Source organism: Stegastes partitus, unplaced genomic scaffold (assembly GCF_000690725.1).
Source record: "Stegastes partitus isolate 25-593 unplaced genomic scaffold, Stegastes_partitus-1.0.2 Scaffold1402, whole genome shotgun sequence".
NCBI lineage: Eukaryota > Metazoa > Chordata > Actinopteri > Pomacentridae > Stegastes > Stegastes partitus.
The window spans coordinates 107,974-119,876 of record NW_007579133.1 but is presented as its reverse complement, the minus strand read 5'-3'; the positions used below and the strand labels follow the sequence as shown (position 1 = coordinate 119,876).

Below are 11,903 nucleotides of genomic sequence, written 5' to 3'. Positions count from 1 at the left end.
TCCCCCCCACCCATCTCCCTCTCCTCACCCATCTCCCTCCTCCTCACCCGTCTCTCTCCTCCTCCCCCATCTCCCTCCTCTTCACCCATCTCCCTCCTCCTCACCCATCTCCCTCCTCCTCACCCGTCTCTCTCCTCCTCACCCATCTCTCTCCTCCTCACCCATCTTCCTCCTCCTCACCCATCTCCCTCCTCTTCACCCATCTCCACCTCCTCCCCCATCTCCCTCCTCTTCACCCATCTCCCTCTCCTCACCCATCTCTCTCCTCCTCACCCATCTCCCTCCTCCTCACCCATCTCCCTCCTCCTCACCCATCTCCACCTACTCACCCATCTCCACCTCCTCACCCATCTCCCTCCTCCTCACCCGTCTCTCTCCTCCTCACCCATCTCCCTCCTCCTCACCCATCTCCACCTCCTCCCCCATCTCTCTCCTCCTCACCCATCTCCCTCCTCCTCACCCATCTCCCTCCTCCTCACCCATCTCCCTCCTCCTCACCCATCTCCCCCCCAGCCTGCGGCGATGTGGCGGAGCTCCTGCGAGCGTCCAGTGGCGTCATCACCAGCCCCGGTTGGCCCTTCCAGTATCCGGCCCGACTGAACTGCAGCTGGAACATCCGAGCCCGGCCCGGAGACTCCATCACCATCAGGTGAGGCTGTTTCCATGGTAACAGCATCAGACATACCTGTGCTGGGGACGTGTATGGCCGTTGCACCGTGTGCATAAACACACGTTCTAAGTGAATAGCACAAACAGAACCAGCTGCTGGATAACGTGTAATATAAAAACTGAAGTAACAGATGGTAACGTGAGTCTCACCTGGCCTTAACCTTCACCTGAACACGTCTGATGGGGTCAGACTGGGACACAGATCTGAGGTCTGCAGTCGCATGAATAGACCGTCAGACGTAGAATCGTTCAGAATAGAATAGAAAAGAATAGAATAGAACTTTATTGATCCCTTTGGTGGAAACCTCAGGGAAGTTGTTGTACTAGCAACACCAACACAACATTAGTAATAATAATAATAATAACACTGCTAAATATTCCACACAGTCTGGTGATAGAGCGTGATGCTCTGTCTCACCCCGATGTCCTCACTCCTCACCCCTCACTCCTCACCCCTCACTCCCCACCTCTCCCCGCTTGCTGCTCCTCCCCCCGAGCTCAGAGCTGAACAGTTTGATGGCTCGGGGGACAAAGGAGTGTTTGGTCCTGTTGGTTTTGGACCTGGGGAGGAGCAGCCTGTCGCTGAACTGGCTCCTCTGGGCCATGATGACAGTATGCAGAGGGTGGATGGCATCGTCCATGATGGCCAGCAGGTTGTTCAGTGTCCTCCTCTCTGCCACTGTCACCAGGGAGTCCAGCTTCATGCCCACTGTAGAGCTGGCCCGCCTGATTCATTTGTCCAGCCTCGATGCGTCCCTCTTTGATGTTCTGCTGCCCCAGCACACCACGGCGTGAAAAAGGACGCTGGCAACCAACGACTGGTAGAACATCTGCAGGAAACTCCTGCAGATGTTGAACGACCGGAGCCTCCTCAGGAAGTCCAGCCTGCTCTGTCCCCTCTTGTACAGGTCGTCTGTGTTGCATGTCCAGTCCAGCTTGTTGTCCAGCCACAGCCCAAGGTACTCGTAGTTCTCTACAAGTTCTACCTCATGTGCCTCAATCAGAACTGGTCGCGGGCATGGTTTGGAAGCATTTGAGGACTTTTTAGCTCCAATATTGGTCTAAAAACATCACAGAGAGCAAAAGACACAGTTTGAAAATCACAAACCTCTTCCTCATTCACCTTCTACATTCTCACATCTGTTACAAACTAAAATGTCCGTCAGCATCCAGGACTGCGGTGAAGTTAGAACCTCCTGGTCAAACTTGCAGTGAGGTGAGATGTGCGCTGGTTCCTGTGGGTTCTCCTGTTCAGACTGTTCTTGTTCATCACTGTAACTGGAGCTCAGATGCCTCTGACTCATAGAATAACTAGATGTTCGATGTTTTGTGCTGTAGCTTTCAGGACTTCGACCTGCAGGGTTCCCATCGCTGCACCTCAGACTGGATGTCCATCAGCAGCTACAGGAGCCTGGACGGGCTGAGGGTCTGCGGCTCGTCGCTGCCGCCACCGTACATCTCCTCCCAGGACCACGTCTGGATCCACTTCCACTCTGACGACACCCTGACGGGGAAAGGCTTCCGGCTGTCCTACATCACCGGTCAGTCCGTCCGCACACTGTCACGGAGCTCATTTAGGTCCGTTTTCAGGTTTCCACAGCAAGTGTGCTCCTCTTAGCTTTGTTTCACTCCTTAGAAATACTCAGCTCTGGTTCGTTTCAGTGAGTTTTAGAGTTAGTTTCAGTTAAATAAGTATTTTGTGGTTGTGCTTGTCTGTGGCAGCATCAGTCCTGAGCTGCTGGGTCTCTTCTTCTTCTTGTTATGCAACAGCTGTTTGCAGCAGTGCTCGGTGACGTAACGCCGGATTACAGGCTGATGTTAATCCTCTGGACACACACGACAACAGTTTAGTGGATCGATCACAAACCAGTACCTGGCAGTGAGTGTTACAGGACGATCACTGCTTCATTCAGAAGTAATGTCAAGGTAGCGGAGCTGTAGTGGTCTGAAGAGAACACAGAGATGATGAAGGTCTAGTCTGACAGCAGAACAGAAGGGAGTAATATCACATCATCAGATCTGTTGTGGTTTCAGCATGTTCTCAGTGATCATATTCACATTAAAGTGATCATCGAGGCATTTGATGCACAAAAACGTGAAGAAATAAAGTTGTCAGTAACCTTCATGTCAACACAGAGCAACATCACATTTACACTGTACAGAAATAATCCAGTGTATCAGTAGACATTCTGTGTGTTGTTTTGTGTCGGACACGTAGTTCGATGCTTATTGAACCGTGTTTGTTCCCGTGTGTGTCTTCTTAACATGGTGTCAGCATTTCACATATAAATATTTAATCATCCTTGTGTCACTTAAACAGAACCTGCGGTGGAGATTAAACCATATTAGTCCTTGAAAATATTACACAGAGTAAAAGAAAAGAAAAGAAAAATGAGCCAGTAAACGCTCTGAGTGTCAAACGTGAGTCCTCCAGCGACGCCCAGAGCTCCTCACATGGACAGCAGAGAATAGAGGCGTCGGATGTGGAGGAGGTCATGACTGCGTCCATATGTGTTGACCAGACAAACACAAACTGACAAAGATTTAAGAGGCAGAAGCAGTCAGAATATTCCAGCACTCGGGTGTGACTGTAGCACTCTAAAGGCTCGTGTAGCTGCTGAACCTTGGTGCTACATCATCGATATTACAAGGATCAGTTCTGCCAGGTGAGTAGAAGGAGACACGAATCAGAGCAGGTTTCAGAGAAGGACACACACCAGCAGCTGCACTTCAGACGACTCATGAAAATATATCAGCTGGTGGTCCAGAACCAGAACTGTTGAGGAATAAATCTGTTTGTACAGATCCAGATGTTAGTGTGAAGTTGTTGAGCTGCGACACACAAACATCTGTTCAGAAAGTTTAAACTCCACATTTTGAGCTAAATGCAGAACCACTGATGACTTCTTTGTCTCTTCTGCTCTGTTTGTGCGTCTTTGCTGCTGTTTTGTGTCGTTGGGTGTTTGTTCCGTTTTGTTTGTTGTAAACATTGTAAACATTCAGTAAATGTTAAATCAGTCAGACCTCCATCAGGTCGGACCAGTCCAATGTGAAAACGGGGGTCTGTTCCTCCTGCGGCCATAAATAATGGAGCAGCCCTGTGAGGCTCTACAACACTGTTGTGTTGCTGTAGCTGAGTGCTGGAGGATTTACATCCTGCTTCTTCACGAGGTTACATCTCTGCACTGTGCTTCCAGGGAAGCCGGAGGCGTCGAGCTGCGACGTGGACCAGTTCCACTGCTCCAATGGGAAGTGCATCCCTGACTGGTGGCGCTGTAACTCCATGGACGAGTGTGGAGACAACTCGGATGAAGAGCTGTGCGTCGACTCTCCGTTCTCCTTCCAGCCCTGCAGCCTGAACCAGTTCCCCTGTTTGTCCCGCTACACCCGAATCTACACCTGCCTGCCGCACAGCCTGCGCTGCGACGGCAGCATCGACTGCCAGGTAGCTCACCTGTTCACACACTGATGGTCAGCACAGCCAGGTTGTCGTTCATGTTTCTCTGCAACATAAAGTCCTGCAGCTCTGTGGAACCAGAACTCTGAAGAAGGAGACAGAACTTCTGTCAGCAGGACTCAGTTAGAATGATGGAACCCAGTCTTTACTGAGACTCAGCTGGTCTGGTCTGAACCTGGTTCTTCTGAGCTCCTGCAGCAGGAAGTCAGTGTCTGGTGTTTGTTTGTTTCAGGACCTCGGCGATGAGATCGACTGTGACGTTCCCACCTGTGGAGAATGGCTGAGGAACTTCTATGGTTCTTTCAGTTCTCCAAACTACCCCGACTTCTACCCTCCAGGAAGCAACTGCACCTGGCTGATCGACACCGGAGACCACCGCAAGGTACCTCTGACCTCACGCCTCTGACCTGTGACCTCACGCCTCTGACCTCACACCTGACTAAGGCCATAACTCCTCCTCCTTTGCCCTCCTGCAGGTGATCCTCAGATTCACGGACTTTAAGCTGGATGGAACGGGTTACGGCGACTACGTGAAGGTGTACGACGGTCTGGAGGAGAACCCTCGCCGCCTCCTCCGGGTGCTGACAGCCTTTGACTCCAGAGCGCCGGTTGCCGTGGTTTCATCATCCGGTCAGCTGCGAGTTCACTTCTACGCCGACAAGATCAACGCCGCCAGAGGTTTCAATGTCACCTACCAGGTACGTCTGGTTGGACAGGTTCTACCGCAGTCTGTGGTTCTGTGTTCTGACGGTGGACGGGTTCTGTTCAGCCTGTTTTTATAGTTCTTCATCCAACTTGGTGGTCAGCAGCCTCACTGAGTTCTAACCTGTGTTGTGGTTCTGTGTTTGTAGGTGGACGGGTTCTGCCTGCCCTGGGAGGTTCCGTGTGGGGGGAACTGGGGCTGCTACACCGAGCAGCAGCGCTGTGACGGGTACTGGCACTGTCCGAACGGCCGGGACGAGCTCAACTGTTCGTCCTGTCAGGAGGACGAGTTCCCCTGTTCCAGAAACGGAGCTTGTTATCCTCGATCGGACCGCTGCAACTACCAGAACCGCTGCCCCAATGGTTCTGACGAGAAGAACTGCTTCTTCTGTCAGCCAGGGAACTTCCACTGCAAGGTACCAGAACACAGAGCAGGAATAGAGCTGTGTGGCCGACCGAACGGAACCAGACAGAACCTTTAACATGTTCTAACACTGTATGGAGAAACAGTTTCACTCTGCTTCAACACTTAAATGTTCCTGAGGAAAACATTGGAGCAGTCAGGAGCGTCCCACATGCATACAGAAAGTCGTCAGTGCAGTTTATTATTTTTACAAATTTAAAAAAGAGAAACAGAATAAAATGACTTTTGTGGAAATTTTATGCTCATTTTTGGTTGTTTTTTTTAATGGACAATAGCACGATTAGTTCAAGGACAGTCAGGAAGTTGGAAATCCAAAGATTCTTTCTGGTTTTACAGTTTGTTGCTGTGCTAAATTAAACCCTCTGCAGAATAACCGCTGTGTGTTCGAGTCGTGGGTTTGTGACGCGCAGGACGACTGCGGCGACGGCAGCGACGAGGAGAGCTGCCCCGTCATCGTCCCCACCAGGGTCATCACGGCCGCCGTCATCGGCAGCCTCATCTGCGGCCTGCTATTGGTCATCGCCCTCGGCTGCACCTGCAAACTCTATTCACTGCGCATGTTTGAACGCAGGTGAGCACAGCCGGGCCTCGACTCGTCACCTTCACGGCCTCTGGTCGCTGCCTCTCTGATCGGTCTGTGTGGTTGTTGCAGGTCGTTTGAGACCCAGCTGTCCAGAGTGGAGGCGGAGCTACTGAGGAGGGAAGCCCCGCCTTCGTATGGTCAGCTGATCGCACAGGGCCTGATCCCACCTGTGGAGGATTTCCCAGTGTGCTCTGGGAGCCAGGTATGTTCATCTGATTACTTGTGGTTCTTCATGTTTTCTGAGGAACCAGCGACAGCAGCTCTTTATAAAATACCTTGTTGTCACAACTACTGCTGGTTCTGATGGTTTGTGTTTGTGTCTCTGACCAGGCGTCAGTTCTGGAGAACCTCCGTCTGGCCGTTCGCTCTCAGCTCGGCTTCACCTCCCTCCGGTTGCCTTCCTCTGGTCGTCACAGCAACCTGTGGCGTCGCCTCTTCACCTTCTCACGTTCGCGGCGGTCGGGTTCGTTGGCTCTGGTCTCGGCCGACCTTGAGGACAGCACCGGTACCGGCAGCACCGGGAGTTCTGGTTCAGACCTGCTGTCTCCAGACTCGGACGACACGGACACAGAGGGCGAGCGGGGGAGGGAGCGCGGCGTGGGCGCGGTGGGCGGGCCCGTTGCCCCCCTCCCACAGAAGACTCCGCCTCCCTCTGCTGTGGAGGCCGTTGTGTCGGTGACGGCGTCTGCGGCGTCTGCGACCTCTGTGACCCCGACACCCGGCCGAGACCGAAGCCGCGACAGGCCCCGAGAGGCCCCACCCCCCTCCAGCCCCGTCACCGTGGTAACGTCCAATCCCGATCCCGAATGTAACGGCGACACCCCAGAGCTGCAGGCGCCTGCCGCCTCTGCCCTGCAACGCCTGGCCCAGAACCTGCACCGCCTGGCCCGAAACCTGACCAGAAGCAGTCCAAACCAGCAGCCTTGGACCAATCACAGCCCGCTGCGCCAGCTGGAGACAGGAAGGGGCGGGGCCGAGGCTGCTGAGCGACGAGGAAGCAGAGAAGAAGAAGAAGACGTGGAGCTACTGATCCCCGTCTCCGACTCCGACACGTCCTCCTCCTCTTCAGTGGTCAGCGACATCCGCCAGCCTCTGCTGGAGCCACACCCTTGCTCCACTGCAGGCCACGCCCCCCGCCATCACCGTGGAAACAGCAGTCGAGGAGGGCGGGACGGCCCGTGTGAACACTGCAGGATGGTCCACACGGCTCAGATCCCCGATGCCTGTCTGGAGGCCACGGGCAAGACGGAGAGCAGCGATGACGAGCTGCTGCTGCTGTGCTAACAAGCTAACCTGCCAGGCTAACATGCTAACTGACAGGCTAACACTCTATACACGTCACCTGCAGTTGGCTAATATGTTAACTGATAGGCTAACACTCCATGCACTTCACCTACAGCTGTTTATTATGCTAACTGACAAGCTAGTGATTTATACACTTCATTTTCTGTTGGTTAACATGCTAAAAGACAGGCTAACACCTATTATGCTTTACTCACAGCTGACCAACATGCTTATTACAGGTAATACTTTATTCTCTTCACGTACAGCTTGCTAACACCTCATAGACTTCACCTACGGCTGGTTAACATGCTAACACTCAGGCTAATACTTGATACACTTCACCTACACCTGGGTAACATGACTGACTGGCTAACACTGCATGCACTTCATCTTTAGCTGGCTAACATGCTAACTGCCAGGCTAACACGTCACCTACAGCTTGTTAACATCCTAACTACCCGGTTATTACTACCCTGACCTTATACCTACAGCTTCTAACATGTTGCTATGCTAACAGTCTTATCTGGTAGGCTGCTATGATAACTGATAAGCTAAAACTTCAGACAGCAAGCCATCATGCTAACACCTCACACTGGACTACAGCTAGTCACCTGTTAGCATGGGTTAGCATGTTAGCTGGATTAAAGGTTAGCTCTCAGTGATGTCAGATATAAAAGGACCAATCGGAAACTGAGGGGAGTGATGTCACAGATCTGATTGTCATCGGTACGACCATGAAAACTCTCCTGCTGCCCCCTTGGTCCGTCCGTCAAAGTGCTCCCCTCCTGCTTGTCGGTACAACTGTAAACGGAGTCCTGACGGAACAGATTGATGGTTCCCTGAAAACATGAACTCTGATCCGATCAGGAACCTTCTCGGGGAACGTGTTGGACTCCTGTTCAGGTGCAACGATTTAAACTGACCCCCATTTCCAGCGATAATTATGGAGTCTGTCGAAAGAAAAGATGACGTGGGTCATGTGACCAGTGGAGGTAGCCAGAGCTAGCAGCTAGCAGGCTAGTTTTTGGTAGCCTAGCATAGCTCGGGTTCCTAAGGGTTCTGCACAGTGTGGTCATCAGGTTCTCCTGCTACTGAATTTAATGTTACACCGCACTGCAGTATGTGAACCTGAAAACCTGAATACGTTGAGATAAACCAGTCGGTGTGTTGATCTCCTGTTTTCCTGTTTTGATGATGAGAATGAAGCACAACTAATTGTTTTATAGTTTTTAATTTTGAACCAAACCATGAGCTGATCCACAGACGGCAGTGTTAGCGGACCGGTGCTAGTGTTACCTGGGCTACCTCCCAGGTCATGTGACCCCCATGGAAGCCATTTTAACAGTCAACATCCAGACTGGATCTGAGCTGCAGATAGTCACTCAGTCCAACAGAACATCTCAGATCCTGACATCGTCATTCTTCCTCATTACGGATACTCACACCGAATATCTGCAGCTCAACTCAGATTGGTTGTAATTCCGGCTTCAGACGTCCACAGTTTAATTCTGACTCATCATCATTCTAGTTCGAGATTTCTTTAATTCAGTTCAACAGATCTGCGTCGTTCTTTTTAGGTTCTTAAGTTCGATCTGGTCAGAATGGTGTAACTGGAATTACAACCAGTTAGACCACAATTACAGACATGTTGAACCAGAGTTCTGACTCGGTGAAAAGACTTCAGAGAAACTGAACTTCTGCAGAGCCTCCATCACTGCTGCTGACGGCTCTGGTGCTCTGCTGGACCAGCAGCCAATGGGAAGCCTTCATGAGCAGCATCATCTCAACAATTCAGACCAGTGAGGTTTGAGATCTCTGCAGTTGTTACTCTGACCAGTTCAAACTGGATCCCAGAAAGCTCTGACGGGTTTAAGTGGTCAGAATGACGTTCTAGAGATCTGGAATAAAAACTGGAACTACGACTGCTGACATCTGAGGTTTTACTTCCTGAGTCAGACTCTGATATTAAATGTTAAAATGGCTGCTGAAGGTTCCTGTTCGGTTCCTCCTGGTGTTGGGGACGTTGGAGATGCTGTTGCTTCCTCTGTTTCCTCCACTGATCTGTTACTGAAAGGGTTCTAATCTGATGGTCCTACAAGAACTGAGACGTTCCACATGTGTCTGAACATTTACAGAGTTTTTATGTATTTAAAGGGTCTTGAGTTGTTCAAAGTGGAGGTGCTTAGGAGAACGTTCATGAGATTAAAGAATAACCACGGAGGAATCAGGAGGGTTCCTGTTAGAATCAGAGGTTTGGTTCTGGATTATACACGGTGTTATTTTGTTCCCCCGGTTCCTCAGACTGAAGCCATCCCGCTCTTTGTTACAGTTTTGGTACTGGGCCTCCTGTGTGAGTGTGACTGTATATTTATTATTAATATGACTCTGGTTCTTCTTGTGTTCTTGCTGTTGTAGCTGTTTTTCTGCATGATTCACATGTTTGGTGTTTAGATTTTCTTTGAGTCTGTAAACTGCACTAAAGATTAAAGGTTCACCTTCGGTGTGTTGACTCCTCAGCTGTCCTACGTTCTGTGTTCTCCAACACAGTCCTCACTGCTGTGATAGCAACGGTACAGTTCTTCAAAGGTCCTGCAGTGTTTCCCAACCTGAGGCCCTGGACCCTCTGAGGGACACCTCAGCAGGGGACTTAATAAAGAACCACATTCTTCAAGAACATTTTCTCTCTGAGCTCCAGCAACAAATCAAAGACTGTTTCACCTTCTGTCTGAACAGCTTGAAAGCTGATTTCATGGTTGTCTTCAGAATTCCTTGTCTCAAAACCAAAACCAGATTCACCCACATTAAAGCTGCAAATATTAATTAATAGTTATCAACTATTAAATTAATCACCAACTGAAGAGGAGCCCAGTGCATCATGGGAGTCCCCCGGCAGTCTGAAGCTACAGCAGCATCACTGAGGGACAGTCCAGGTGATCCTGAGCAGCTCTAACTATCAGCTTCATCACAGAGGAACGTTTTCATCCTGACCTTAAAGCACAGAGGGTGTCTGCCTCCAGAACCCAGACTGGGAGCTGGTCCACAACAGAGGAGCTGATAGCTGAAGGCTCTGCCTCCCATTCTGGTTCTGGAGACTCTGGACCCACCAGTAGACCTGCAGTCTGAGAGCAAAGGGTTCTGTTAGGATGATAGGGTACCATGAGGTCTGTAAGGTCACATGGAGCTGCTCATGGAGAGTTTATATGTTAGAAGCAGGATTTATTTGTTTTCTGGCCTTTTTGCCTTCATTATTCAGAATAGTGGGAGAGTGAGAGAGAAGAGGGGGACGACCTGCAGGAGTCGAACCCCGACGGCTGCATCGGGGACGACAGCCCTGTTCATTTTAAATTCTGGATTTTACAGGCAGCCAATGAAGAGAAACTAATACAGGAGAAATCTGAAATATAAGATAAGCAAAAAAATATGAATAGAACATTTGAAAGTTTTTATAAAATGGTAGAAATTATAAATAAGACATCCGTAAATGTTCATATGTCCTAAAAAATATGAATAAAATGTGAAAAGTTATGTAAAAAAAAAAGTCCATTAATATATTTAAAATGTTGGAAAATATGAATAAACTGTTCAAAATATTATTCAAATTGGAGAAAGAATAAAACAATGTCCTAAAATAGATATTGAAAAAAAAATATGGTAAAAAAATTTCAAAAACATAGATGAAATATCCAACATAATATTGTATTGCCGTTATCATTGTGATTAGTGTTATTATTATTACTACTTTTATTATTATTAATAGTATTATTGTTACAGGGAGGAAGCCACATGAGAAGATCCGGATCTACTGCCGTCACTTTTGTTTCCACCCGGACTCCTGAGACGGTCGGACCGTCAGCGTGTTGTGAACCAGCAGCTCCACGCTGAGAGGAGAGAAGTTCTCTGAACGTTGAACCCTGAAGCTTCTTTAACTCAGCTAGTGTCACGGGGAGATGCTAACAGCTAGCTGCTAACCGAAGCTCTTTACATTTAAACGGTTTGCGGTGAGATGCTAACAGCTAGCTGCTAACCGAAGCTCTTTACATTTAAACGGTTTGCGGGGAGATGCTAACTGCTAACTGCTAAAGATGAAGATCAAGCGGCAGAAACAGGCAAAGAAAACCATCAGCTTCTACAAATACAACTTCAGCTTCAGAGAACCTTTTCAGATCCTCATCGACGGAACTTTCTGTCAGGCGGCGCTGAAGAACAAAATCCAGATTAAAGAACAGCTTCCTAAATACCTGATGGGGGAAGTTCAGCTGTGCACCACCAGGTGAGTTTACTGGTTTACAGGTCACAGGTTTGCTGGCTGCACCCGCTAACATCTCCTGTTTCCTGTTTCCTGGCAGCTGTGCTCTGAAGGAGCTGGAGCTTCTGGGGAAGCAGCTGTACGGAGCCAAACTGATCCTCCAGAGGTTTCAGGTCCGGAAGTGTCCTCATCTGAAGGATCCTGTTTGTGCCTCCGACTGTCTTCTGTCCATGTTGCAGGAAACCAACCCGCAGCATTACTTCATCGCCACGCAGGTAAACACTTGTGCAGCTGACGTGTTCAGCACATCTCCTGCTCTCTGGTGTTACCTTAATGTTTGTCAGGGTTTTTGAAATGACTGGGAACCCACCAGAGAACCCACAGAACTCCTCAAGTCCATGAAGACTTTGGTTTTTTAGGTCTGATTTGTATTTTCTACAAATATCTGGCTCTGGAGCTTCTATCAGTCGCTTGAGGACCTCATGCTGGTCCTTCAGCTTCCAGTAGCAAAGTCTGTGCCGTATCCTGGAACCTGGTG

At 49.6% G+C, this 11,903-nt stretch overlaps 2 protein-coding genes across 2 annotated transcripts in view; both read left to right on the top strand.

The window, feature by feature from the left end:
• The window catches only part of lrp12 (low density lipoprotein receptor-related protein 12), an 11,640-nt gene extending 2,005 nt beyond the window's left edge, over positions 1–9,635 (top strand). Inside the window, exons 3-11 of the mRNA XM_008299321.1 lie at positions 514–649; positions 2,008–2,210; positions 3,867–4,114; positions 4,359–4,508; positions 4,603–4,824; positions 4,978–5,244; positions 5,621–5,823; positions 5,905–6,037; positions 6,166–9,635. Coding sequence (XP_008297543.1) covers positions 514–649; positions 2,008–2,210; positions 3,867–4,114; positions 4,359–4,508; positions 4,603–4,824; positions 4,978–5,244; positions 5,621–5,823; positions 5,905–6,037; positions 6,166–7,119 — 2,516 coding nt within the window. The 3' untranslated portion in view covers positions 7,120–9,635. The remainder of the gene's footprint in view (positions 1–513; positions 650–2,007; positions 2,211–3,866; positions 4,115–4,358; positions 4,509–4,602; positions 4,825–4,977; positions 5,245–5,620; positions 5,824–5,904; positions 6,038–6,165) is intronic.
• Positions 9,636–10,945: 1,310 nt separating this feature from the next.
• The window catches only part of utp23 (UTP23 small subunit processome component), a 3,208-nt gene continuing 2,250 nt past the window's right edge, over positions 10,946–11,903 (top strand). Inside the window, exons 1-2 of the mRNA XM_008299319.1 lie at positions 10,946–11,389; positions 11,466–11,640. Of these exons, the coding sequence (XP_008297541.1) occupies positions 11,202–11,389; positions 11,466–11,640 (363 nt within the window). The 5' untranslated portion in view covers positions 10,946–11,201. The remainder of the gene's footprint in view (positions 11,390–11,465; positions 11,641–11,903) is intronic.